Below are 26,600 nucleotides of genomic sequence, written 5' to 3' on the forward strand. Positions count from 1 at the left end.
CCACAACAGATACCCATCCAACCTCAGAATGGACTCTTCTTCTTTTGGCCTAATTCCTCATTATAACAATTGGCAGGGCTACATAAACTTGAAGTGCCTTCTTGGATAAGCAATCCAGTGTCCCCTTCACACTAAACACTCTTCACTCATCACAACTACTCCATTTCCTCTCCAAGTGGGAGTTTATGCCAAATGCATAAAGATGCTTCATTCATCACCAAAGTGGGCAGCCTGTACATACCAAGTAAGCCAAGCATATACAACCTCCCCATTCCCAGATGTTCATTTACTCATCCAACAAAAATGAGTAACTTCTACAGTTTAAATGGTTATAGGCAGGTCAACTGAAAATTAGACAATAAAGTTGGGTGTAGTAGGACACACCTGAGAGGTAGAGATAGGAGGATAAGGAATTTGAGGAAAGTTCCAGCTATATAAATTCAAGAACAGCATGGAGTATATGAAATCCATCTTTAAAAAAAAAAAGGTGAGGATAAAGTTAAGGAAGGAAGGAGAGGGAGGGAAAAAAAGACAGGAAGAGAGTAAGGAGGTGAGAGAATGGAAGGAAAAGGAAAGAAAGGAAAAATTACACATCTATCTTCAAGTCTGAGGAGGGGAGAGGAAAAGGAGAGGAGGGGAGAGGAAAAGGAGAGGAGGGGAGGAAAGGAGAGAATATGAGAGAGGAGAGGAGGCAAGAGGGGAGAAAAGGGGAGGGGAAGGGAGGGGAGGAGAGGGGAGGAAAGGGAGGGGAGAGAAAGAGAAGGGAAGAGAGGACAGGAGAGGGGAGGTAAGGAGAGGGGGAGAGGAGAGGGGAGAGGAGGGAATAAGAGGGGGGGAGAGGAGAGGGGGAGAGGAGAGGAGGGAGGGGGAAGGAGAAGGGAGAAAAGGAGAGGAGAGGAGAGAAGGGGGATGTTCTTGGAAGGTATCTCATTAGAATGGGGTTCAAAGCAGTCATGCTTCATCTGGGCTCTGGCCTGGGGTGGCTTTCCACAGAGAAGCCCTCTGTAACTGTCAATGAGGGCACGAGATGAGCAGTGCTCCAATTGTGTTGACACAGTCTTGACACCTCTTAGGCAAGGCATTGACAGAAGTCACACTGTGCTGTTGTCAGGCTTCCTGGTTGGGGAAAACATTGGCTTAGCAATGTTCAGCAAATTGCATATTTAAGATGAGTCCTGTTGGCAGAACTTCCTGGCCCTTAGCACCAGGATGTGCCTAGGACATTATAATTACTACTCCATGTGAGCTTTGCCAGTTATCATTTCTCCAAAAGCTTTGGAGGCGCTTTTGCCATTGCCTAGCAGGTGGCAGGAAAGCCAGCCCAAGGAGCCCCTCATGACCAGGATGGGCCATTATCTCTGATTCTGTGCCCCTCTTTTCCTTGAAACTCAAGCCAATTCCTCCCTGTCTCAGTACTCCACTTTGACCAACCCCAGAGGGAGTATTTATCCCCTAGGATCACAGCCAGGACCCATTTCCCCTTAGCGGGAGGCAGCTGGAGGCTCCCATTTTGCAGTGCATCTTGCCCAAGAGAATTCAGATATTTGCATGCAAAATCATGGGGGAAAAAGGATGGTGATGACTGAGACTGAGTAGCCATGCAAAATGCAAACCCACATTTGGGTGAAACAGACCAGGCCTTTGGATCAGATCAAACATAATTCTCATTTTGAGTGAGGCTCTATCCCTGTTTGTAAAATGAAAATTGTATCATGAAGGGTTTGGAATTGAATTAAAGAGATGGCAAAGTGCCTGTACTAAAGAAGTCACTAATAACTCTATTTCCCCTGTTATTTTTCAATGCAAAGAGAGGTTTTTGGCTAGCACATCATCTGCTTATAGATTTATGAATAAATGGTAGCTTGATCATCCCTAAACACAGCTTCAATGATTGGACCTTCCGCTCCTCCACCCACCACCACTGCGCCCAACCCCTCTGAATCTGTGATTTCTGATTAGGTAGAGAGAGCCAATCACAAAGCACAATCACCAAGGTGATGTCATCACACAATCTTACATTTGCCAAATGTGCTCTCAAGTCTTGCTGTCCCTCTCTCTGCCTTCTCGGTGCTTCCATGCTGAGGGTTTGGTGAGAGTGAGGAGCCCTTCATTCCTCAACTTTATATACTTCTTTGTGTCTTTTCACAACACACGAAAATGACTTTTCATTTTACATGAACCCTAAATGATGATACAACCTTCCTGGGCTCACTTCCTTTCCTGAGAGGTGTCACCTCCATTCCCCTACCCTGTGCCTGTCTCCACTGCTTGACAACGAGTAACGGAAAACCCAGTAGACATTGGTTTAAATGGATGGTGTTTTTTGTTTTTTGCTTTTGTTTTTGTTTTCTCACATAAAAGGAATCCAGAGCTGGGCATTCATATAGCATTGGATCCTGACTTCAGAACACCTGAGATTTTCTGATGGATATAAGATAATTGTTGTGGTTCCAGACATCACACCACCACACAAGTCTTAGAGAGATTGGGAAATGATGCCTCTCTCTCTCTCTCTCTCTCTCTCTCTCTCTCTCTCTCTCTCTCTCTCTCTCTCTCTCTCTCACACACACACACACACACACACACACACACACAAAACCCTTTCCATAAAATTTCTCCTACCCACATACCTTCAAACTTCCCTTAATGTTTTTGGTGGTGGTGGTGGTGGTGGTTTTATTGTTTTGTTTTGTTTTGGGGGCTTTGGTTTGGTTTGGTTTGGTTTGGTTTGATTTGGTTTGGTTTGGTTTGGTTTGGTTTGGTTTTGGCTAAGGCATACACATGGAGATGGGTAAAAGCAAGGAACTGGATAGTTGTGATGAATTTTAAGTAAAATCACCAAAATTACAGTTATTTCAGTAAGGGAAAATTACAAAGGTATACAGGCAATGTGGTCTGTCTGCCAAATTGTAAGGATCCTCTTCACTGCAGTCAACCTCAACTCATCAAATGTTCTTCAGCACTGTTCCCCCAACCTTGAACTCAAGCTATTATCTTGACCTATGGCATTCTCCCTGCAGTGGTCATGTAAGGGTACAGGCACTCACATACTGTGAGCAACACACAGAACAGAGGTCAAACATGCTGTGTGTGGCTTCCTGGCTCTGGGTGGCACCACAGCTACCTCTGTGGTCCTGCTGTGCTCTCATGTTTAAGGAATGAGCCTCAGCTGGAAACTCTATGAGGGACATGTTGTAGCCCCTCCCCATCATCATAGCCACCTCCCAGGTACTCTCTTTTCCAAATACCCTGTTATGGACTGGCAGTCAATAGTGATATGAGCTGATAAGTGGATTGAGTGTGAATACACTTTCTACACAGAAAAGTGTGGTCAACACAGTTCAATGTAGACTCTGTACTGTGTGTGTGTGTGTGTGTGTGTGTGTGTGTGTGTGTGTGTGTGTGTGTCTCAACTCCCATTTCCCACAGCCCTCAAAAGGGGACTAACTAAGCACTCTTAGAAAAGTTAACTTTCATAGATAGCTTGAGAGGTTCCTTCTCCTTTGTGCTAATGGGGCTCTAAGATCCCTGCTGTCAAGTGTCAGAGTTTCAGAGCTGTGGCATTGTTCCTGAGAGCCCTGGGAGTGGAACAACCATGTGCCCTCCATTGGACAGGCATCTGGAGAGGGCTCATCACTCATTCTGCTAAGTCATTCACCTTGGTGTAGGCATGCTTCTGCAAAAGACAGGACCCTCCTTTGACACCAGTTGTCCCTTAGGGCTTAAAGGCCCTAAGCAAGGACTGGCTCTCAGAAACATTGAGAAATTGCCCTTAATCTGGTCACTCTTCAGCTCTGCCCTCACTTAGTCTAAACTGACATTCCCCTAAACTTCATCTAAGCCCTAAGATGGGCTTTGAAGTCATTCTGGCCATACCCTGTCTACCACATAAAAGGGAGGCACAAAACTTTAACAAGAGATTCTGAGTCCAAGGTTCTATCCTTGTTCTTTTTGTCAAGCCTATTTCCTGGTTTTTGCCATCCATGCAGTTAATTTTGAAAGAATTTCAACAGTAAAATTCATCATCCTTAAGTGTACAGGACCCTGCCATGCTGTGCTGCCAAATTCTGGGTTGTGAGTGCATGGCATGCACAGCAGTGAGCTGCACAGAGAAAGTAGCAAGCAGGATCAAGGATGCTGTTGCCACGGCAACCACCTTTATCCTCAGCTTGGCAGGTTGGGCATTCTGGAGTCGAGCATGACTGAATTACTGCCCCCATTGTGCAGCATTTTCTTTTTGCATCAGTTGCCTTTATCTACATGTACACATGCATGAACACACACACACACACATTTTTAGCATCTATTTCTCCAAGCAAAAATAAGCAACGTATTTCAGGCATGGCAACACCTTCCCAGATTCAGAGAGCAACTTTGATTCAGACAAGGAATATGGGCATACCGATGAGGGAAGATGAGGGGGACCAGCTGTTCTCATGGCACCTGGTAACCAGAGAAGGAGTTTGGTGGCCACTCCTGCCTTGCCCACAGATGTAATCACTTGAGTGTCACTGTTCTGATGCTGTAACAAGTAACTGTACTCTGAGAGACTTAAGATGACACAACATTAGCCTAATTCTTGCAGGGAGTGCAGAAGTCTGAGCTTATTTCCCTGAATTAGACTAGGCTGGCAACAGAGGTGTGGTCACTCTGATTATCCAGGCCATTGTCCACTTCTATACCTTTTCTACTTTTCACAGGCTTCTGACTTCACTGCCCTACCCCACCCCACATACCCTGAAAATGTAGCAGTGCAGCTTCATCAAATCTGAGTGTTTTGCTTCCTGAACTCTATCGAGCCCTGATTTTTATCCCAGCTCTATCTGGACCATTCAGAAATTGTTTTCCCATTCCTGACTCCCTTGTTTACTCTCTCTTGAGCATACCTATTACAGCATGTCAGGTAGCAGCATCACTGATTAAAGGGATTAAGATATTTGTACCTTTGTGAGAGAAGCCTTGTTCTGCATCTTACACCCAGGTTCTGTGAATGGGATCCCTATAAAACCTGCTATTGTAAGAGTAACTACAGTACTTCCTACACATTGAGTACCTAATTTGATCTAAGTGCTCTACAAGGTTTCTATGCCTATTGTTTATCTGTTGGAATCCTTTCTCAAGTTCTATTAGGATGCTATAATTTGCATATGAGGGCATTGACCATGAATCGGCAAGTGAATTGGTCCAGTGATTCTAGTTAAGGGAGTGGGAGGCAGGAATAACCCTGTATATATGTGAATGCCCTCAACTGTGTCACCCCAAGTGCTCCCAGCACTTTAAAGCAACAACTGCCTGTGAAGGGAAAAGAACAGTTGTGTGTGAGCACACTAGTTCAAAAATGTCTTGTCGAGAATTCATTTGTGCCTATCAGAATTCATTAGATGATGAATTTGCAAGTTATATCAGTTTTGTTGGCTGCAAAATTTTCCAAGTCATCCCCATTTCACTTCCCAGTGCAGCTGCTGACAGCTGCAAATAGCCATATTCCAATCTTAAGAAATAACATGAGCTCTCGGATCGCACAACACACTTCACACAGATGTGAGGATGGCTGAAAAAGAGTTAAAGAGGCTGCAGAGTTCAAGAAAGCTGAGGCAGAGTGCAGCTCCAGCAAGATGCAAAGACAGTTGCCATCGGTGGTTAGATAATAACAAACCCAGCCAGAAAACTGTGGGAGGTGAGCAGAGGCCTCTGGTCCAAGACAGAGTCACTTTAAGACAAGTTGACATGAGGCCAAACTGATGGCAATCCAGTGGGCCATGCTCGGGACCAATTGTGCTGACAATTGGAAGTACTTTGCCTGTCCATCCCATGGCACATGTGCTGGATCAGAATAGGTCAGTGGGTGTCTTGCTGCCCTAGCATTAGGTGCTCAGCCTTTTATGTGATTGAGGTTAAGTGCTGTATGCTCGGTTGGCCTAATGCATTCAGTAAATCACAGGTCTGGTTTGCCTGAACTAGTTTTGGTGTGTTCATGGCCCACATCTTTCAAATCCACTTCAGAAACATCATGAGTGAATTGCATGGGTAAAGTCACTCATCAGCCTATGCCTCATAGTTGATGTTGGTAGCTTTCTACTTACACAAACAAAATAAAAGGTCATTGTGTGTCCTCTTTGCACCCAAATGGAACAAACTGTTGCTTCGTAAAAATGACATCACCCAGAACCAGACATGACCTGAATTAACAGAATTTTTCCCATACAGTGTGGAATGGCTTAGAACAGAGCAAAGCCAGATCTACACTGTCTTTCATTCTAATGACTTGTGTCTTAGTTAGGGTTTCTATCCCTGTGATAAAACACCATGACCAAAAATCAACTTGGGGAGGAAAGGGTTCATTTGGCTCATACTTTCACATTGTAGTCCATCATTGAAGGAAGTCAGGACAGGAACTCAAACAGAGCTTGAACCCAGCTGGAGACAGGAGATGATGCAGTGGACATAGGTGCAATTTACTGGTTTGCTTCCCATGGCTTTCTCAGCCTCCTCTCTTATAAAACCCAAGACCACCAGCTCAGGGATGGCAACACACACAGTGTCCTGGGCCTCCCCCATTGAATCACTAATTAATAAAATGCCTTACATTTTGATGGACTATACAGAGGCATTTTGTGAATTGAGACTCTCTTCTTTCAGACAACTCTAGCTTATGTTGAGTTGACTAAAACCAGCCAGGACACTAGGACAACTTACAATATAGATTCGTAGGCCCAGAAATGAAATATATAATATATACATATATGTATATGTTATATACATATATATTAAAATAATACAGAGGGGCTCCTAACAAATTCAAGGGAAGAGTAGAAAGAAACCCCTGGATTAAAATTACTTGGGAAGGATAATTTAAATGGTGCATTATTTTTGAAAGAGAGCAATTTCAAACCTACCATATTTAAGTATAATAAAACTTTAGGCACATATTCATGTAATCAAATGCTAATTAGTAGAATAAGCTAGGAGGAAAATTATAATAGACTCATGTTATATAATGATGGGTCAGGAGCAATTTGATTATTGTTTTGGACAAGAATGGACCTGGTGAAGGATAACATCTTAAAATGATATCCATGTGTATGCACCACACACACACACATACACTCCAGCTTCTCTCATTTAGGCAGGAATCTCTCCATGCAATCCTGTAAAGACATCAGTGTCTAGGAAAGCTCATGATTGTTTCTAGTCTCCTGGGCATAGAGAAGACCTTAAGGCACCATGATTAGAAATGCTTCTGAATAGTGAATTCCCCCTCTCATCTGCATACTGTTACTGCATACTGTTACTGGACTTCCTTCTCCTGTCCTGGAGATCAATCCCAGAGATATCCCAAAGCAGTCAGCCTTCCCCAGGGCTCCTGATGAGTCACTACTCTAACAGGAAGGGACAAAACTCAATGATCCTGCTCACCCATGTTTCATGTACAGTAAAATAATCACTCACCACCCAAAGACAGTTTAGCACTAGAAAAATTATATTTTCTAATATAATTGTATCATTATATTAAAATAAACAGTTATATAAATAGATTCATATAAAAGCACAGTTATCATCTTAAAAAGAAAAATTATTAACCAAAGGAAAGTCTGTAATTTCAGAAAGGCTTGCTGCCTCAAACCTCCATGGGCTATCATTTACATCTCTTCAACCCAGTCTGAGGAAGGGACACTCAGAGCCTTTGGTTACTTTTAGTTAATTTTGTCACAGAAATTTTCCTGGTGCATTATGATAGGAAAGTAATGCTAGTAATAGAAAGTGAGAAGTATGTTTCCATAATCTAGAGAACATTCATGATAAATAACAGGAAAAAATAGACGGGCAGTGGTTCATTCTACATGTCTAGATGTAGTCACTGAAAATGTCTGAGACCCTTGCCTCTTTCTATACACTATAAATAGTTAGAAAACACTAGAAACAGTAATAGGGATAAAATTTTAGAATGAAAGCCTTGAGAAATAAGAGTGGAGTTATGTGGAGAAAATGCAATTGAAGACATAAAACATGAGTCACTGGATAGAAACACTGTTCCTAAGAATCAAAAGTAGATCCTCTAAAGATTTCGACTATGTTCTAGTTTGAAAGTTAAGTGTCAAGAAGTGTGCACACCACTTCTGGCTTTAGAGATGGAAGGGGAAGAGCCATAAGCCAGTGACTATCAGAAAGCCTCCAGAAGTAAGAAGAGCAATGAAATGTATTCTTCTGAAGTCACCAGGAATATGATATTGCCATGCCATGACTGACCCCCAAGAGAACATGTCACTCTTCTGACCTTCATAATTCTAAGACTGGAAGGGTTTGGTTTAAGTCAAATCTGAGATTGTAGCAGCAACAGAAAATACAATAAACAATACTCAGACCATTATTAAGTGAGATCACCTGGGTAAAATGCCTGCAAAGCAGCAGGGATGGGAGGTGAGGGATGATTGTTCTTCCTTACAACTCAATGCAGCAACCACATTACAGTGAACTTCTTTAACAGCACTGACAGCAGCTTGGTAAGGCTCCCAACACACACAGCTACTCTTAGTCATTGGTTATTAGTCCTACTCATTCAAAAAAGATCCCTCTATACCACAATTCAGAGTGTGTCTTCTCTCCCCAGCCAATTTGATTGTCTGCTAGGAGGAGGCAGGGAGTGGGCATGGGACCTATCACTGATCACTTTGCTTACAGTTCCTTCCTTTCCTACTACCAAGCTCTTTCACACACCGGGACTGGACAGATATAAAAGGGCAACCCAAGCTGCTCATCACTGAATGAAACAAGCCAGGAGGGCTCTCTGCAGTGGCTGTCCTTTCAGTTCTTTCTGCTCCTATGGGCTGGCTACATCTTCCATGGGGCTCTACCAATGAGAGGCAGGTTTATGCTGAGACAGTGGTTCAAAATCTTGTATGCAGCCAGGCAGTGGTGGTGCACGACTTTCATCCCAGCACTCGGGAGGCAGAGGCAGGCAGATCTCTGTGAGTTCGAGGCCAGCGTGATCTACAAAGTCAGTTCCAGGACAGGCTCCAAAGCTACAGAGAACTCCTGTCTCAAAAACGCAAAACAAACAAACAAAATCTTGTATACTTCTTGGGAGCTCTGGACTCACTAATATACCTCTACCCCTTAGTTGCTGCATAGGCCACCTTGCAAGTACAAGCAGAATGTTCCAACTGGTCCCTTAGGGCATAGAAACACGAGAGAATGGCTGAGATGGAGAGCTGCCTCCTCAGTACCCCATTGTCTCATATCCCTGTGTCTCTTCACCCATTCAGAAGCCCAGCAACCACTAAGCAACCTCCAATTAGGAAGAAAAAAGCTCATTCTCCTTGTGTGTAGGGGGCTACCATTCTTGCACAGACCCACCAGGTATAATACTCACTACCCATCCTCACTTACTACACTTTGCCTGCTAGAAAAGAGATAGAAGACTTTCTCTATGGACCAGAGAAAAGATGGCTGGATGCAGTACTGAGGATCCACACACGGCTTTTTTTTTTTTTTCCACTTGGTGTGATTCACTGCTCAATCCCTGAGGCCTGAAACTCTATCAGTGTTTAACAAATACATATCAAGTCAATGGGCCAGTGTCTACAAAATGTTCACTGTGAATGGTGGCTCTCTGTGAGTGATAGGATTCTGGATAATTATTCCTCGGTTGCTCTGTTTCAAACGTTGCTTTCATAAATCATAAATTTGTTTTTTCTTTATAGTCAGGGGGAAATACTAGCTACATTGAAGGAGTCTGTGTTTTTAAAAGCAGCTGCCACAAATGTCCTTCGGCAATACATCAAATGGACCATCCTTGAGAAAGAGCTATAAAAGAAGGAAATTTTGAAAACTGGCCTTAGAAATACCTCTCGGCTTAATTTAATAGTGTGTGCTGGGGCTGGGGAACGGCCACCTTCAGCTACTGAACCAGTCAGGAAATGTTAACCCAGGACTTTGCTCTAAAGCACTGATGAGACATAGGTAAATCAGGCCTGAGGGCTCTCTGAAGGCATTACAGTGAGTTGTGGGGCAGGGACACCTTACCATGGGGGACACTGGGTGCTATCCTCACTCAGAGGGGACACAACTGGTACAGCATCAAGTGGGACTGAAAGGAAAGTCTGGGGAAATAAAGCTCTCCTCCTATGTGGAGGAGAGATACAAAGAACCAGGGGAAACAGCAAGGAGTAGGGGTAGCGAGATACCTAGGGGGACCAATGTGGGGAGAACCCAGAAGGATTCCTTGCAGTTGTAAACAGTATAGGATTTAAGTGTCTGAGACTAGGTACATGCTGAAACTGGGAAGGTTCTCAAGGCCCAAGCCCAGAGGGCCTTGTGGAATTGCAACAGTGGAGTGGCTTTCCTTCTGTGGTATGGGTGATGAGGGCACCACACCCAAGAGCTTGCAGGAAGTAAGTTCACATTTGCATACACTCTGTCATTTTCTGAGCGCACAGGCCTGATTCAAGCAAGGCTCTGTGCTGGCTTCCCAGGCCTTTGCAAGAGACCAGGGGTCTAGGCAGCCACTCAGGATTCCAGGCTCCAAAGCAACTTCTGCTTGGATGAGAATTATATTACCATCCTGAAATCCTCCAGAATGTTTGAAAAAAAGAGAGTCCCCATTTTCCTTTTGAGCAGGACCCCACAAATCAGGTGTGGAGTCTTGACCAGAGTAGAGGCAGACTAGCCTGCAGTCCTCAGAGAGAGAAATTGGTATGTGTCTCCTCCCTCTCCAGCCTGTTCATTTAGAGGTCCTCTCAACACATCATCCAGCAGAAAAGCTGCAAAGCAAACACTGCATGCAAATGGGTCCAGTCAGTGAGGATGCCATGTCATGAAGCCAAGGCAGAGACTCACTGTGTTCACCTCCAAACGCTGTCGGTTCTCTTGGTCAACAAAGCAAGAAGATTCTCAGGCAGGAGCAGAGAAAGGTGTGGGATGGATATTGGCAGCCAGAAGTCTGACTGCTGTGCAAAGCCCAAAGTCATGCTTTCTATGTACCCAGTGCTGTTCATCACTCACCATTCCTCATAGACTCACTCCAACCTGCTCTGACTTACAGATAAGCCTGAGTGGGAGGAAGCACAGAATCCAACCAATCTCCACACCACACAAACAAATACACCATACAAACACACCACACACACACCTACGCACACAGGACACATACAACCACACACACACACACACACACACCAGACACATACAACCACACGCACACATACATACACACACACACAGACACAGACACACACACACACAGACACACACACACACATACACACACACACACACACACACACACACACACACACACACACACACACGGCTCTGGTCCCAGGAGGCACTTGGGCTGCAGGACAGGAAAGTATGACCCTCAAAAGACACATTCTTAGATGGTAGAGTCTGGGTTCTGGTGCTATGCCAGAAATGTCAGAGGCATGCTGGGAAAGACACACCAGAATACAGCATTCCCACAAGAAGAAAGCCTTGGGCAGCAGGGCAACCAGACGCAGGGCTGATAACAGGAAGTGGAGAAAAGCGGAATACCATAGACACCCATGACGGGATTCTACTTGGAGAGACCTGGGTTTGGGTCACTATCGAGTGACCCTCCCTCCAGCCCATCCTGGTTTTTTGATCTCAGGGCTTTGGGTCAGAAGTCCCCTTGCCTGACCCATCTGTACATCTGTCTGTCTGGTCTTTCAGCACTTGCATCTCAGATCTTCCATTTACTGTATGACCTTAGGAAATAACTTTGCTTCTCTGTTCTATGTCCTCATCTACAAGCTCTACCTTTTATGTCTGTTGTGGGACTAAATTAAAGACAAAGGGATTTAAAATGTCGTGTCAATCCACACATCCAGTCTTCAGAGACATCACGAATTATGAGGTAAACTTTACAACCAGTATCCACATGCTAAAGGCAGAACTGGGAATGGGTGGCTTTTTTTTTTTTTTTTTTAGCATCTTTGTCTTTGGCATCTTACAAATGCTTTACATAAGCTATTGCATCAACTCTCCCAGTCACCCTAGGGAATAGACTTCTTCACACAGAAAACACAGAGCTCTGCTCAGATAAATGCACCCAGAGTTGACCCCTATAGCTCACTCATAGCTCTAAAACAATCGGCTGTGTTGCTTTTTGAAGCAGGAAAAAGCAAGCATTGCTGATCTCAGGGGAGCAGGAGTCAGGATTTACTGGAGTCATGTCTCTGGAAAGTTACACAAAGCCAGGGTGATTTCAGCACTCTCCCTGATACACAGTAACTGGGGATGAGGAAACATGAAACAAAATTTTAGGAAAATGGAAGGTGTTACTCCAAGGCATCAGGTGAGTAATGGTGGGACCATGGATCCCACCAAGCCCCACACATAAGCAGAAGGTCCTGACTGCCTCTTTCTCATTGACTTAGGAGCTCTCTAGACTCCTGAATAGGCAGCCAGGGAGCTTCAGCTGGTTCTCATAGGCTCACCGCTTTCCTGCTTCATAGGAAAAGCCCAAACACTTGTGTCATGGCAATACATGTTCTTGTTCATGTATCTTGTCATAGCCTGTGTTTCTGGGACATGCTCCTTGACATTATTAGTGCTCTTGGAAAGCTTAAACAGTCGCTGATAGTTGTTAAGTCTCATGATGCTATTGAGCACTTGGAACAGTGAAAGATACCCCTGAACCCCCCCAAAAAAAATCTCATTAATAGTTTTCATGTTGATTTAGTGTTGAAATGATACTAGCTTTTGAATATGATGTGCTAAATCAAATACATTTTAAAAATATATACATTTGTACTTTTCCAGGGATATTCATGGTGCGCCTTGTATCTGGAGAGTGCTTTAGAAGTTAGAAAATATCACTGTAAACCTACACTTGCAAGGGAGCCCCTCAGGCACTCTGTTCCAGGTTCTGGTTTGTAGGCTGAGAAACTGAGGCACCGAGTGAAGAAATGTTTCTGGTATCATTCCCACTACACCCCTAACACCAGGCTCATCCCTTCACCACCTTTGGGCTTGCCTGCATCTTGCTCTCAAGTACCACTGGGCCTGCCCTTCCCTGGGGGAAGGCCTGGAGATCTCTCCTAGGAGAGGCATCTTTATTCATGAGCCTCCTGGAGGGAGCCCTGGGAGGCTGTGGGAGGCTGCTCTCCTCTTTCCCTGCAGACTCTGAGATAAATAAGGAACTGTAAGAGGAGAGCTTCCTGCTGGGAGTCAGGACAGCCAACAATAAACAAGGATGGGTGGAAGGGAGACTCCTCAGGCCTAGCCCAGCCCTCAGCCTCAGCCTCCAGCCTGCTCTCCTTCAAGTCGGGTCAGCTGAGTCACGGGACAACTATAGTCTGGGTTTCAGTTCCAACCCTGACTGTTTTGTATCCCCAGTAAGATGCCTGCCAGCCTCAGCCACCTTCTCCACTGGCCCTTCCAAGATGCCTCCCTGATTGTCCAGTGTAGCTAAGTTCCCTGCTTCAGATCCTGAAGAATGCTTAGAGAGGTCCTCAGAGCTCCATTGGCATCAAAGGCTGCAGCCGCTATTGATGCCTTCACTATGTAGAACCCAGATCCTTGTGAATTTGCACTTTCCCAAGACTCCAGGGTAGTTTAAGAAGCCCAGCTCTGCTCAGCTTGGTCCAGTTAGAGCCACTCATGGTATGGAGTTTATACTGTACCCACTGCAACAGGTGTCTGGCATAGTGTGGGATCCAAACTCTAACCACAGGCAGAGGAAGATCTTTGTTGTTGCCTTAGGTGGATGCTGTGCTTCCCTAGGTGTGGCCCACATAACAGTCCCTATAAACACATACTTAAGGGCACACATGTGCACAGATTCAATAGAGGTACACACATGCACACACACATTCTCAACCAATAAACACATTCATATAGACACACACAGGCACATACACACATTTTCACACACATACACACACATATATGCACACACACAATAAACATATACAGGCACATATGCATGCATATAAACATATACACACAAACACGTGCACATACATATATATACACATGCATACATATACACATATACATGTGTGCATACACACACACACACACACACACACACACACACCTGGATTTTCTTGAACAACTAAGCCAAGAGCTTGGGTTTTTGCCAGAGGCCACAGGAACTAAGCAATGTCTGGGCATTGACTGATCTGCAGACTCCAGCTGTCTAGGTCTCACCACAATGGATACAGATGGCTCATAATGACAGAATGGAGAATCTTCACTTGTTCTCAACTGTGTTTCCATAGTTTGATGAGAAGTGGGGAATGTCTAACCATAGGTCTAAGTTGCCTGAGTTCAGATCCTGCACTAACTAGGTATGTGACCATCAGCAAGGTACATGCCTAGTGCCTTTATTTATTGACTCATGTAATGGAATAGCAGTGGTTCCTAGATCTTCCCACCAGGTTGACAGAGAATCGTACGCATAAATAATTATTGGAAATGTGCTTAAACCATGCCCAGCGTGTAGTGCTGTGAAGTATAATTAACTCAGTGCTTTTTGTCAAGTACAATATCAAAATTTATCATTCATCCTAATGATACAGGTTTCTCATTCCAAAGGTTGGCAGGAGCACTAAGGCTCACAGAAAGGAAACTCCCTTTTCTGTATAAGAAAAACAGAGAACTAAGCTCTTTGCCCAATGTCATTCAGTCAATAAGCGACTCAGTGGGAACCAGGAGTCTGCCTCCTGTCCACTGGGCCTGCTTCTCATCACCACCCTCTGCAGAATATTCCAAAGTGGAAAAGTCCCCAGAATCTACCTGCCCACCAGAGTGCACACCTGCCCTTTGTCCAGGGGTGTGAGAGGAGCCTTGCCAAGATGTCCCTGGCACACACTCCAGGGACTTCCAAGGCTCAAACAGATAATCTCTGGTTTGATACCTCTATACCACTGAGTTGAGAATTGATAGGATTTTTCCTAGCATTATTCCCCAGGAAGAGATCAGGCAAAGATCAAAGGAAGGAAAGTGCTACATGAGGGAAGTTCTTCCTAGAACATATCCTGAGGGTACACGGATCTCAGATTTGTCTACAAGATGGCAAGCAGGTAGCAAGATCTCCAAAGTCCTGATAGGCCACCCTATTTGGTGCATTCAAGTTTTTTGTGTCTATGCACATCAGTTCTAAGGTTGCATGAGATGGCTTTTGGCTTTCCCTAAAGAAGCCCTTGTCCCATCCCCTACCCTCCCTTAACCCCACTAAAAGATCTGGTTGTTTTAAACCAACTTCCTCCTAAACCTAGCCTCTGGTCTAGCATCATACAGAAAGAAAGCAGGAGGTTTCCCAGGGAGCCTCCTTGAGTATCTGGACTGGAGAGTATTGGGACTCCCTGGTCTCCTAGAGACCAGTAGTAGGAAGAAGTATGTGGCTAAAGCTATCCTAAAGAAGAGAACTTAAATTACTCAGAACGTTTCCTGTTGCCACATCCCTGGCCTCAGCCTGATCACTGAAGCTGACCAGATCTGTCCGACCTGGGTCTATATGAGTTTGGCTGTACTAGATTTAGACATAGATGGACCAACATATACCCTACATGTGCTTCTAGAGAATACCCATAGCCCTAGACCTAGCCAGCTAAGTTTACCTTTGCCCTGCCTTGTGATACTAAGTAAGTGTATGATTGTACATGTACCTTTCCAGCCACAAAAGATCCTGACCTGGACTTTTTAAAAATATCTTTCTGCATATATTTAGTACCTAGTCAAAACCTGGAACTGACTTATCATCAAGCAAACACTATGAAGGACTCAGCAAGAGCACCATCTGATCAATCCACCAGCTTTTCACAAATGGAAGGACTGGTACCAATCCCAGGCATTCGGACTCAATTACTGTATGCTTGCACCAATCTAGCTAGCCCTACAGCCAGCTCACCCTCAACCAAGGCTTTGAAAGGACACAAACCATTTGATCAAAGACCTACATCTAGTAAACTGTGTGAGGTCCAATCCCAAATCCCTGGTCTCCAAAGCTTGTATCTGCTACTGTGGCATCCTACCCTCACTCTGTGTGTGTGTGTGTGTGTGTGTGTGTGTGTGTGTGTGTGTGTGTCTGCATCTGTATTTTGTGTCTGTGTCTGTGTCTGTATCTGGTCTCTGTGTGTCTGTGGTGTGTGTGTGTGTGTGTGTGTGTGTCTGCATCTGTATTTTGTGTCTGTGTCTGTGTCTGTATCTGGTCTCTGTGTGTCTGTGGTGTGTGTGTGTGTGTGTGTGTGTTTGTGTGAGTGTGTGTATATACATTTGGAGAGTGCCTGTGGATACACATGCATAGAGATCAGAGATCAACTTCCTAGGGTCTGTTCATCTTGATTTTTTTTTCTTGTTTGTTTAGTTGTGGATCTATTTTTTGAGACAAATTCTCTTACTTAGCCTAAAACTCACTAACTAGTCTAAACTATTGAGCCCCAGGAATTCACCTGCCTTTGATTAACACATGACACCAAACATGCAGAATTTTTTGTTTGGTTGGTTGAGTTTTTTTGTTTGTTTTGTTTTTTGTTTTGTTTTGTTTTGTTTTTTTAACATAGGTCCTGAAGTTCAAATGCAGGTTCTCATGCTTGCATAGCAATTACTTGACCAACTGGGCTGCCTCCCCACCCCACCCCCAACCTCACTTCTATATATGATGGGGTCTCTTTTATCTCTTGTTCTGTTATCAAAGCTCATCCTACACCTGCATATGCAGACTATGTGGAACTTATATCATCTGAAAGTTGAAGGCAGGGCAATAATGGTGGGCAGGCTTTAGAGGAGCATGCTAGAGTGGGTAGGATGATTCCTTCCCCATCCCCCAGAAAAAAAGAGGGCATATGTATATTCTTGCAACAGGACTGAATAATATTCAGTTATCATAATCATCCAAATTTTATAACTGGAACTTCCTTAACAATTGGCTGTCATTGCTATCATCAGTCCTATAGAACAGCTCTGCCTCCTTGGATCACAAAGTCAGTGACCCAGTGTGTAGGGTTCTGAGAGGTAGGCAGTCTCCTCAGCATCCCTGTGATGCTGTGAAGTGAGTCAAGCATGGGATAAAATGAGAATTGATCTTAAACAGAACACTTTGTTCTGGAGAGGTCAGAGGGAAAACAAATAATCAGATGACATCTGCCATGTCACCCACTTGAGAACAATGAACAAGGCCAGGCTAGTAGCCTCATTCCATCTTTCCCTGTGACAGCCACATGTTCACCGGCATCTTAAAGGGTACTCACCTACTACCTAGCTCCAAAAATCAATTAGCTTTAAGAGCAACAAAACAACCGTTTTTCTAATACACCAGATTTGCTCTAAGTGGAAATGCATGACAATTTCCAGGCTGTGACTTATTATTAACCTCCTATATTGGTTTCAAATGAGAATAAGTTGGTGGCTCATGATTATCATCAAGCAAAGTTCTGGATGAATCCTAAGCAAGATGTCACTGACACAATTTACACTGGAAATTGTATATTAAATAGGAGGAAAGAGAATTGATTTGGTCCATATAGCCAAGAGTACACTTCAGGATCCCTAACACTTACAAAAGGGACAGAGACAGAGATAAGATAGCAACAGAGAGACAGAGAGATACGGAGACAGAGATTTACATTGGAATATGGGGATGAGATATAGATTTATGGATACATAGACTTAGATATGAGTATTGGGATAAATGGATGGATAGACAGACAATTAGAAATGGATTGATGGATGATAGATAGATAGATAGATAGATAGATAGATAGATAGATAGATAGATAGATAGATGATAGATAGGATGGATGCATAGACAGACGACAGACAGATATTCACTTTCAAAGTCTGGTCATTGGCTGTTTGTTTGTTGGGGGGGGCTTGTTTAGAAGGGACTGTTGTCTGTTTAGGACACTCTCTCACAGCTCAGGTTGGCCTTCCATTGTCAATCATTCTGCCTCATTTTCTAGAGTTCCGCACACACCACTACATGGACTACCTATCCATCTGTCTGTTTCTCTCTCTGTCTACCTATTTATTTTATAATTTACTCAGAATCAGAAAAATAAATAATACATCACAACAGGAATTCTGGAACTTCTTTGACCTCTACATTCAAGGTAACAGATGTCTTGGAGGAAAGTCACACCTTGACACTCTGCCACTACAATCCTGCATCTTTTCTTCGACAGCAGGTTACATCCTTTAACCGCCCCCCAATACAACAGGCATGCATGTGGCACCTATACAATGTGTCAGACCCTACTCTGAGAGGAAGTGAAGATACAATAAAGAAGAAAACACAAGACTTTCCTTACTGTTAAGGTGATTTTGCTTTTCCCAATGTAAGAATTCTAAGGGAGAAAAACCTGGAAATGAACTTGTCTGGGTTTCTTGCCAATCAGCCTCACTGGAACTATCCACCATCCTGTTTAGGTCATGAAGTATTGTGTACTCTGACCCAAGCACCAAATGTCTCCTCTGTAGAAACTTAATTCAATGTTGGTTTTCTTCTCAAAGCTCAATGTCATTTTCGAGAACCATAGGCAAGCACGGTTATTTGCAATAATGCTGCAATGCCAGAGAGGCGCGATTATGAAAAATGGGTATTATTACAGAAAGGAAATTATTACTGGGCAGCTTGAGTCCCGAGTGACCCACTGGGGTAAAGGGGAAGAGTATGTGTTGCCCCAATCACTGTCCTGAAAGCTCAGGTGTTTGGGATGAGCCAGGGACTTCATCTACCCCTGCTGAGTTGCACTGGCAGGACAGACAGGAAGTCTCCTTTATATTCTCCAATGGTTCTCTTCAGCCTTCCTCCCTCCCTGCAGAGCTGCTCATCATAGAACCTGACACCAACAGGCCCCCATGAGTGTCTATTGAATGAACATATTAACAGGAAACTGCTTTTGGAGTCACCATCTCTAATTAAGGGGAACAGTCTCTGTCCTCTTCCCATCCACATGACAAGAGTGCTCATGCTGATCTGCAATGATTCATCCCCCATGAATCATCCCTGAAAGCAGTAATAACAATGAGGCTTGAGGCCAAATGGTAAGCCTTCCTCCTCACAGTTCACTTCAGGAGCCTTCACAACAGACTGTTCCCCCTTGAACTGACCACTGGGTGGAGTTGCAAGTGTCGCCACCTGTTGAGGCAGACTCCCTATGCTGTTGTTGATGCATTCAACAGATGCTTATTAAGCAGCTACTGTGTACCTGTCCCAGTACCAGGCACCAGAGACTAAAGTGGTGGCAAAAGTCATGTCATTCACTGTTCTATTTAGCTCACAGATGATGTAAAGCAGCAGTCCTGTGGGTAATTCACAACTGTAATAACTGTAATCAAAGACTACACAGGGTGATGTAAGTGCAGGCTGATCTGACCCAGGAGCTGAAAAGTGAACATGGGGCAGGTGGACAGATCAGCAGCAGGACAGTGCTCCATACGCAGTAGGGCTCCAGCCAGAGGACACGGCAAGAGCCTGGAACAGTTAACAGAAACACAGAGACCCTGAAATGGGACACAGAGGTGCAGACAGCAGCGAGAGGCCTGGGGGGGATCTGTGATTCACCTGGAGTTATGGGGAGAATGAACTGGAAACCTGGGAGTGGACAGACAGGATGGAGTGGAGAGCTAGCAATACACCTTGACAGTGGAATTCACAGGGCAGCCAAGGCATTGGGGTCATATCCTGGGTTAGGCTTCATGGAATTGAAAAACTGGTGGCCAAAACCAAGACTTTAAAGACACCTGTCAGCCAGAAACCTAGCACATGTACACTGAAGTCAGTTGTGACATAGCTCTTCCCTCCACACATCACATGATCATCCTACTGTCATCTTGGAGTAAAGATGCCCTGGGCCTGGCAGTCATGGAGGTAACCAGAAGAGTACATGATGGCTAGGTCTATGGCAGTGGTGATGAAGTAGAGGACAAAAAGAGGGTCCTGTGCCCCTCAGCGGGGATCCCAGCCATCACTCACTCATGTCCTCTAACCCTAAGCTGCAAGTGATCTTGTAGCATATTAGGGTATCTATAGGAAATAGTTAAAACTGCAAGGAAGACTGGGTGAGACTTTTCAGTGATGTGGTTATTTAGGGGTCTTCCATATGCTGTAACTCCTTTCCCCTGTTTTGTAAGTAAGGTGGATAAACAATCCAACTTGGTTTGTTATGGTTCCCTATCTGGCTTATACACACACACACACACACATTTATTTGTTTACATCACAGGAAATGTTAATGCAGCACACCCCAACACAGATCATGCACTCAAACAGCAGCAAGAGAGCTGCTGAACACCCCAGCCCTAGCCACCACTTATATAGTTACAGGAACAGCATTAAAGACCTATCATTAACACCTACTCACAAGGGACACAGGAGTAGGTGGCCAGCCAGACACAAGAGCCACAGCTCCTGGGGCAAGGCATTAGCACTGAGCATAGCTCCAAAACTGCTAACCTCTAAGGGCTCCTATAGGAGGTAGGCAAGCCCAACAGGCTAAGCAAGAAACAGGACAGACCAGGAAGACCCCATGAAGGAGCCTTGGATGGGATGTACAACATAGCCAAGGAGATAAGGACCCCAAAAGACAATGCCCAGGTTCTTACCGTGGGGCTGATGCAAGAGAAAAGAATGGTTTCAGTTGGTAGGTTTTGAAGCTGGGAAGGACCAGAGCTTTGATGAAGAGAGCAATAGGTCTGCACACACCTTAGTGGTGTTACCTTATGCTGATTACTCATCCTCTTAAATTTTATTCTGTTGGGTGTGGGGAGTTGTCAGGGCAGAGGGCAGATCCAAAGGGACAGGGAGATGAATGTGATTGAGTTGAAAGACACAAAGAATAAATAAAAAGAAAGTTAAAAAGAAAAATCATCATTAATAGCTTTAAAAGTATCACAGTCTTTAAAAATTCAAACACATTAAAAATTCAGTTCCTTTAGGGCTCAGTGGTTAAATGCTCTTTCAGAGGTCCTGAGTACAACTTCCAGCAACTACATGATGGCTCACAACCATCTGTGATAAGATCTGGTGCCCTCTTCTGGTATCCAAGCAGACATGCAGGCAGACAACTATATGCATAATAAATAAATCTTTTTTTTTAAAAAAAAAAAAAAAGTTTAGTTCCTTTAAAATAGCTAGTCTCTTTAAAACTCAAAACCTCTTAACTGTGGGTTCCTATGGATATCAAAACTAAGTTAAATACTTTCTTACTTCTGGACTCAATGTCCAATTATCACAGTTCACTCACCGTCTTTTGAGCTCCTCCAAAGGGCTTGGGTCCCTTCTCCAGCTCTGCCCTCTGCAGCACACACAGCTGTCTTCTGGGCTCCAGCTGACTCTGGCTCCACAGCTGCTGCTGCTCTTGGTAATCATCCCATGATACTGGCTTCTCCAAACCCCCGGGGTCTTCTGCTGTCAATAGTCTCTCCTGGGCTCTCTTCAGGGACTCCAACACTGCCACACTGTGCCACACAGCTGCTCTCCATGACTCCTTTGTGCTTTGAAAATCAGTATCACCTAAGTGACTTTTACCCTACCAAGTTCAGCTGCCAGCATGTGGTGCTTTTAACCTTCACCATGTCTGGGACATAGTTTCTGTGTGCTGACCCTGAAGAATCACTTTCCAGAAGATGTCACCTCAGTGATGCTGGTCTCTTCTTAATCAATGTTAATTTCTCAGCCTCAGCTGACCAGCAGCGAGTATCCCAGCAAAGCAAAGGTTTCACTTTACTAGTTCTGGTATCTTGTTAATAGCAACTGATTCTTTAGCCCTAGCTAATCAGAATCTTAATTCAAAACAGCAAATGGCCCAGATAGTCTTTAAACTTTCCTTTGAAACTTCACAAGGCCAGCCTCCATTGTCTGCACTTCTCTCAACGTTATCTTCCAAGCTCTTACAGACTAGCCCACTGAGATCACAACAACAAAACAAACAAACAAACAAAAAAACTCAACCAACCAAACAAACAAAAAAAAAAATCTGCATGTTTTGTGTCATGTGTTAATCAAAGGCAGGTGAATTCCTGGGGCTCAATAGTTTAGACTTGTTAGTGAATTTTAGGCTAAGTAAGAGATCCACAACTAAACAAATAAGAAAAAAAAAATCAAGATGAACAGACCCTAGGAAGTTGATCTCTGATCTCTATGCATGTGTATCCACAGGCACTCTCCAAATGTATACACACACACACACACACACACACACACACACACACACACACACACACCACAGAGACCAGATACAGACACAGACACAAATACAGACTCAGACAGACACACAGACACAGACACACACCACAGACATACAGAGACCAGATACACAGACACAAATACAGACGCAGACACAGAAAGACACACACACACACACACACACACACACACACACACACACACACACACAGAGAGAGAGTGAGGGTAGGATGCCACAGTAGCAGATACAAGCTTTGGAGACCAGGGATTTGGGATTGGACCTCACTTACGCAGTTTATTAGACCTTTGATCAAATGGTTTGTGTCCTTTTCAAAGCCTTGGTTGAGGGTGAGCTGGCTGTAGGGCTAGCTAGATTGGTACAAGCATACAGTAATTGAGTCCGAATGCCTGGGATTGGTACCAGTCCTTCCATTTGTGAAGAGGGGGGTGGAGGTTTCAAGACCTATGTAGCCCTGGCTGTCTTACAACTTTCTCTGTAGATCAGACTGGCCTCGAACTCACAGATATCTGCCTGCCTCTGCCTCCCAAATGCTGGGATAAAAGGTGTGTGCCACCACTGTTCAGCTTTTAAAATAAAATATAGTAACAAGTTTATTATAAGGACTAGATGAGGTAAGACTAGTATCTTATAGGGACATAAAGGTATAATCTCAATGTTCATTTTAAAAGTCAGTGTGGTGGTGCATGCCTGCCTGTATTCCTAGCACTTCAGAGATAGAAGCAGATGGACTAGGTGTTCAAGACCAGCCTAGGTTACAGGGAGACCCTATCTTCAAATAGTGATTAAAAAACAAAAACATTGCCAATAAAAGTTACTTCCATATCAATATTTAATACAGGATTTGAAGCAAAATAGATGGAACTGGGGGAAAGTCAAGAAGAATATGAGGGGAAAACCTATATGTTCAAGTTCTGTTCTTCCCTGAGTGAAATGGGTTTGAGGTTAAGACCCTGGCTTCCTTCTTGAAGACACTGAAGAGAGGCTTGGCTTCATTTTTCCATGACGACCCATCCAAGGTTAAATCAAGCCATCCAAGGAGGAGAGATGTCCTCCAAGCAGAAAAATTCAGGATACCATAGAAGGGGTTTTCATAGGAAATGACGGCTCTGTGTGACAGCTTTTGAGTACACAGTAAACTGAAGGCTGCTCCAGGCAGTAAAGAGGTCTTCTGCGAGGCACGTGTAACTTTTATAGTCCAAAATCCGTGATCGATTTTCCTCTCAAGAATTTCCAGTTCTAAATTAATTTTTAATAGACTGACCTACAGTGCCCAGCTATTTTTAGATAAAGCTGTCAGCTATCCCTTCACTTAAAAAATATGCTGAGAGGCATAGAAAGTGGAGATATCATACTTCCAAAATATGAAGGAAAAATAGAAAAGCACCCAGTGCTCTCTGGTGGACAAACCACCCTGAGGGGACACCAGGGGATCTTTGAGGGGTTGGCTCTGCCCTATTCCAGGGCCAGCACTACCTACAGGCAGATAGGCACACCAATAACACCAGCCTAGAAAGGGACACCCTCCACCGGTGCCCATGAGCCACAAAGAGCATGCATGTGCACTGGAATATGTCAGATATGAATTTGGTCCTTTCACATTCAGAACCTGACTTCTAGTCCTCTCATTCAATCCCCTCAGTAGCTAGAGGAGGGTGTGAATCAGAAAGAATCCTTCCAAGCAGGCCAAGAGGAAGATAGCACTTCCCTGCAGAACCTCTCTTAAGATCCCCTGAGCTCTGTTCACCACCATATTCTACCTCTTAGCATTTAAAAAGGCCATGGGCAGACTCCAAAAGATGCAGCAATGACTATGTAATGCAGGAGCACAAAGGCTTCAAGCTATTGGTTTTTGCTTCCCCGGGACCCAGGATGACATTCAAAGAAAACCTTAGAATTTTGATTTAGCTCTGAAAAGAGGAAGTTGGGAGAAATAGGATACAGTTAGGGATGTAGGAAACAAAGGGCAATACTGGTCTTCGGTACAGTATAAAGATAAGTTTGATGGCCAGGTGTAGTATTACACATTTGTAAACCCAGCACTTGAGAGACAGGTTCAAGGACAGCCTGGTCAATATAGTGAGTACCAGGCCAGCCAGGCTTGCAGAGTGAGAGAGACTGTCTCAAAAAAAAGGGCGGGGGGGGGGGCTGGTGAAAAAAAATAGCCGCAAAGTTTTCATAGTCTGAGATTATGAAAAAATTGAAACAATTGTCCTTATTTTAAGTCTCTAAATGTTGGGTTACACAATGACAGAAGTAGAAGCTGGTCTTAGTGTGGAAAAGTAACATCTACTAGACCAGCAATTCTCAAAGTTCCCGATGTGGTGTGGTGACTCCCCAACCACAAAATTATTTTCAGTGCTACTTATAATTGTAATTTTGCTACAGTTATGTAGCAATGTAATGTAAATATCTACTATTTCTGATGTCTTAGGCAGCCACTATTAAAGGGTCATCCAACCCCCATAGGGGTTGTGACCCACAGGTTGAGAACCACTGTACTAGCTGCAGCCTGCAGTGGCCTCTCTTGCCCCTGTTATTCTGTGTCCTTTTCAGGCCAAACATGTTGAGTCCTGCTATGAAAAAGGCCTATTTTATTTCTTTGGCAAATTTCCTTCTTCCTGTTTAAAAAGGAAAAAAAATCATTTTATTATTGGTCTATATGAGCTGTGTGTGATGTATGAGGTGTAAATGAATGTGGGTACACAGGTATCATAGTACATAAATGGAGGTCAGAGGACAATTTGGGGAATTAGTTCTCCCCCCCCCCCCCACACACACACACACTGTTGATCAAACAGCATGTAACTTTCCCTGCTGGGCCATGTCAGTGGAGGAAATCCATCTGCTTTCCAGTGTGCTTCTGGGTGGGCAGGGAGGAGGAGAATCCAGCAGACAAGCTTTACCCATGGCCTCAGAGACAATGACTCCAAGGGAGACAGGCAGAAGAGGGCACACCAGTGGCCATCTGAGTACTGATTGCCTATATGGTCCCTCCACTCAAGCAAAACTTAGGGCAGGAACCACAGTGACCAACCCAGGGCCCCTGCCACTGACCACTACCTACTGCATATTTATCCAGAAAAGCAAACATACCTTCCATGCATGCGGCAGTTTGTTTTGTTTCTGTTTGGAGTCTTGAGATACATGAGGCTTAGAACAGCCTGCTATATGTGGTAGGCACAGGATCCTGTCTTGGGGGCATCAGGCCCTCTGTGAGCTTACTTTAAAGATCTCAATCCTCCGGTAGACATCCTCTCCTCCTGTCCAATCTCTGTCATCCACACAGCCTGTTGCCTGCTGGCTCTGGGAAGAGAGCTCTTTATGTCTCTCACAATAGGCCCTAGTCTAATGTTCTATTTTCAATGGACTTTAAATGCCTGTTCTGCAAAGGAAAAGTCCCTGTATTTAAAACAAAAATTAAAGTTTAAAATGAAACAAAACATATGAATGAAAGAGAGAGAAAGAAAGAGAGAGAGAGTGAGAGAGAGAAAGGAAAAAGGGGGCGGAATTTCTGGGGGTGACACAATGTATCCTGGCACCAGAGACAGTGGCAGGCAGAAAATTGGTCCCTGCAGGTCCCTGCATCCTGTAGTGTAGTAAACCTAGTGGAACCTGAAAGTTTATGTTGCACCACCCCAGGTGGCCTGGTACCTGCCTCTGTCCTGTCCCCAAAGGTGAGTGACTAAAGGAATACAAAAAAGGAAGGTGCCAACTAGATATCACTTATGTGGAAGTCACATGCTACCACAGGAAATGGTCTGTGTCTGAGCGTAGGAACAAGTGAAGAGAAGGCCTGCCCTTCAGCCTCCCTTCTCTTGATGCCATCGCCCCAATGCATTCTGATGAAAAATGAGGTCAACACAGCCATGCTCAGTGGCCAGGCTACATACACTGCAGTGGGCATGGTGCGAGCCTCTGCCCTTTCTCGCCCCTGCCCCTATATCAGGGACTTCTCTGTGCCTGTACTTCCTTCCGCTCCTGATCTCTGACTTGTATGTTCTTTGCAGTTCTTTCCCTATGGGGATGCTTCCAAGTTTGCGCAGCACGCCTTCCGCACCTTCGACAAGAATGGTGATGGCACCATCGACTTCCGAGAGTTCATCTGTGCCCTGTCCATCACCTCCAGGGGCAGCTTCGAGCAGAAACTGAACTGGGCTTTCAACATGTACGACCTGGACGGTGATGGCAAGATCACCCGGGTGGAGATGCTGGAGATCATTGAGGTGGGTCTTTGAGAAGGAACATAAGGTATTGGTAGGGAGTCCCCCAGAGCCATCCTGGGCAGGTGCCCCTAGAGCTGTTTTGTCCACTCTCTGGGAGTGCCTGCTAGTTACACATCAGGTTTTGGTTTCTTCCACATGGTCCCCACTGTAGTTCAAGGGATGTCAGTCACAGAACCAGAGATGGGGCCTTCCTGTCTTCTAAAAC

The 26,600-nt window shown here is 44.4% G+C and overlaps 1 protein-coding gene across 2 annotated transcripts in view; it reads left to right on the forward strand.

Moving 5' to 3' along the window:
• The window catches only part of Vsnl1 (visinin like 1), a 100,186-nt gene that overhangs the window by 68,156 nt on the left and 5,430 nt on the right, over positions 1-26,600 (forward strand). For both annotated transcript variants that reach the window (XM_051181648.1, XM_051181649.1), the window contains exon 3: positions 26,180-26,395. In XM_051181648.1, coding sequence (XP_051037605.1) covers positions 26,180-26,395 — 216 coding nt within the window. The remainder of the gene's footprint in view (positions 1-26,179; positions 26,396-26,600) is intronic.

Source organism: Phodopus roborovskii, unplaced genomic scaffold (assembly GCF_943737965.1).
Source record: "Phodopus roborovskii unplaced genomic scaffold, PHOROB, whole genome shotgun sequence".
NCBI lineage: Eukaryota > Metazoa > Chordata > Mammalia > Rodentia > Cricetidae > Phodopus > Phodopus roborovskii.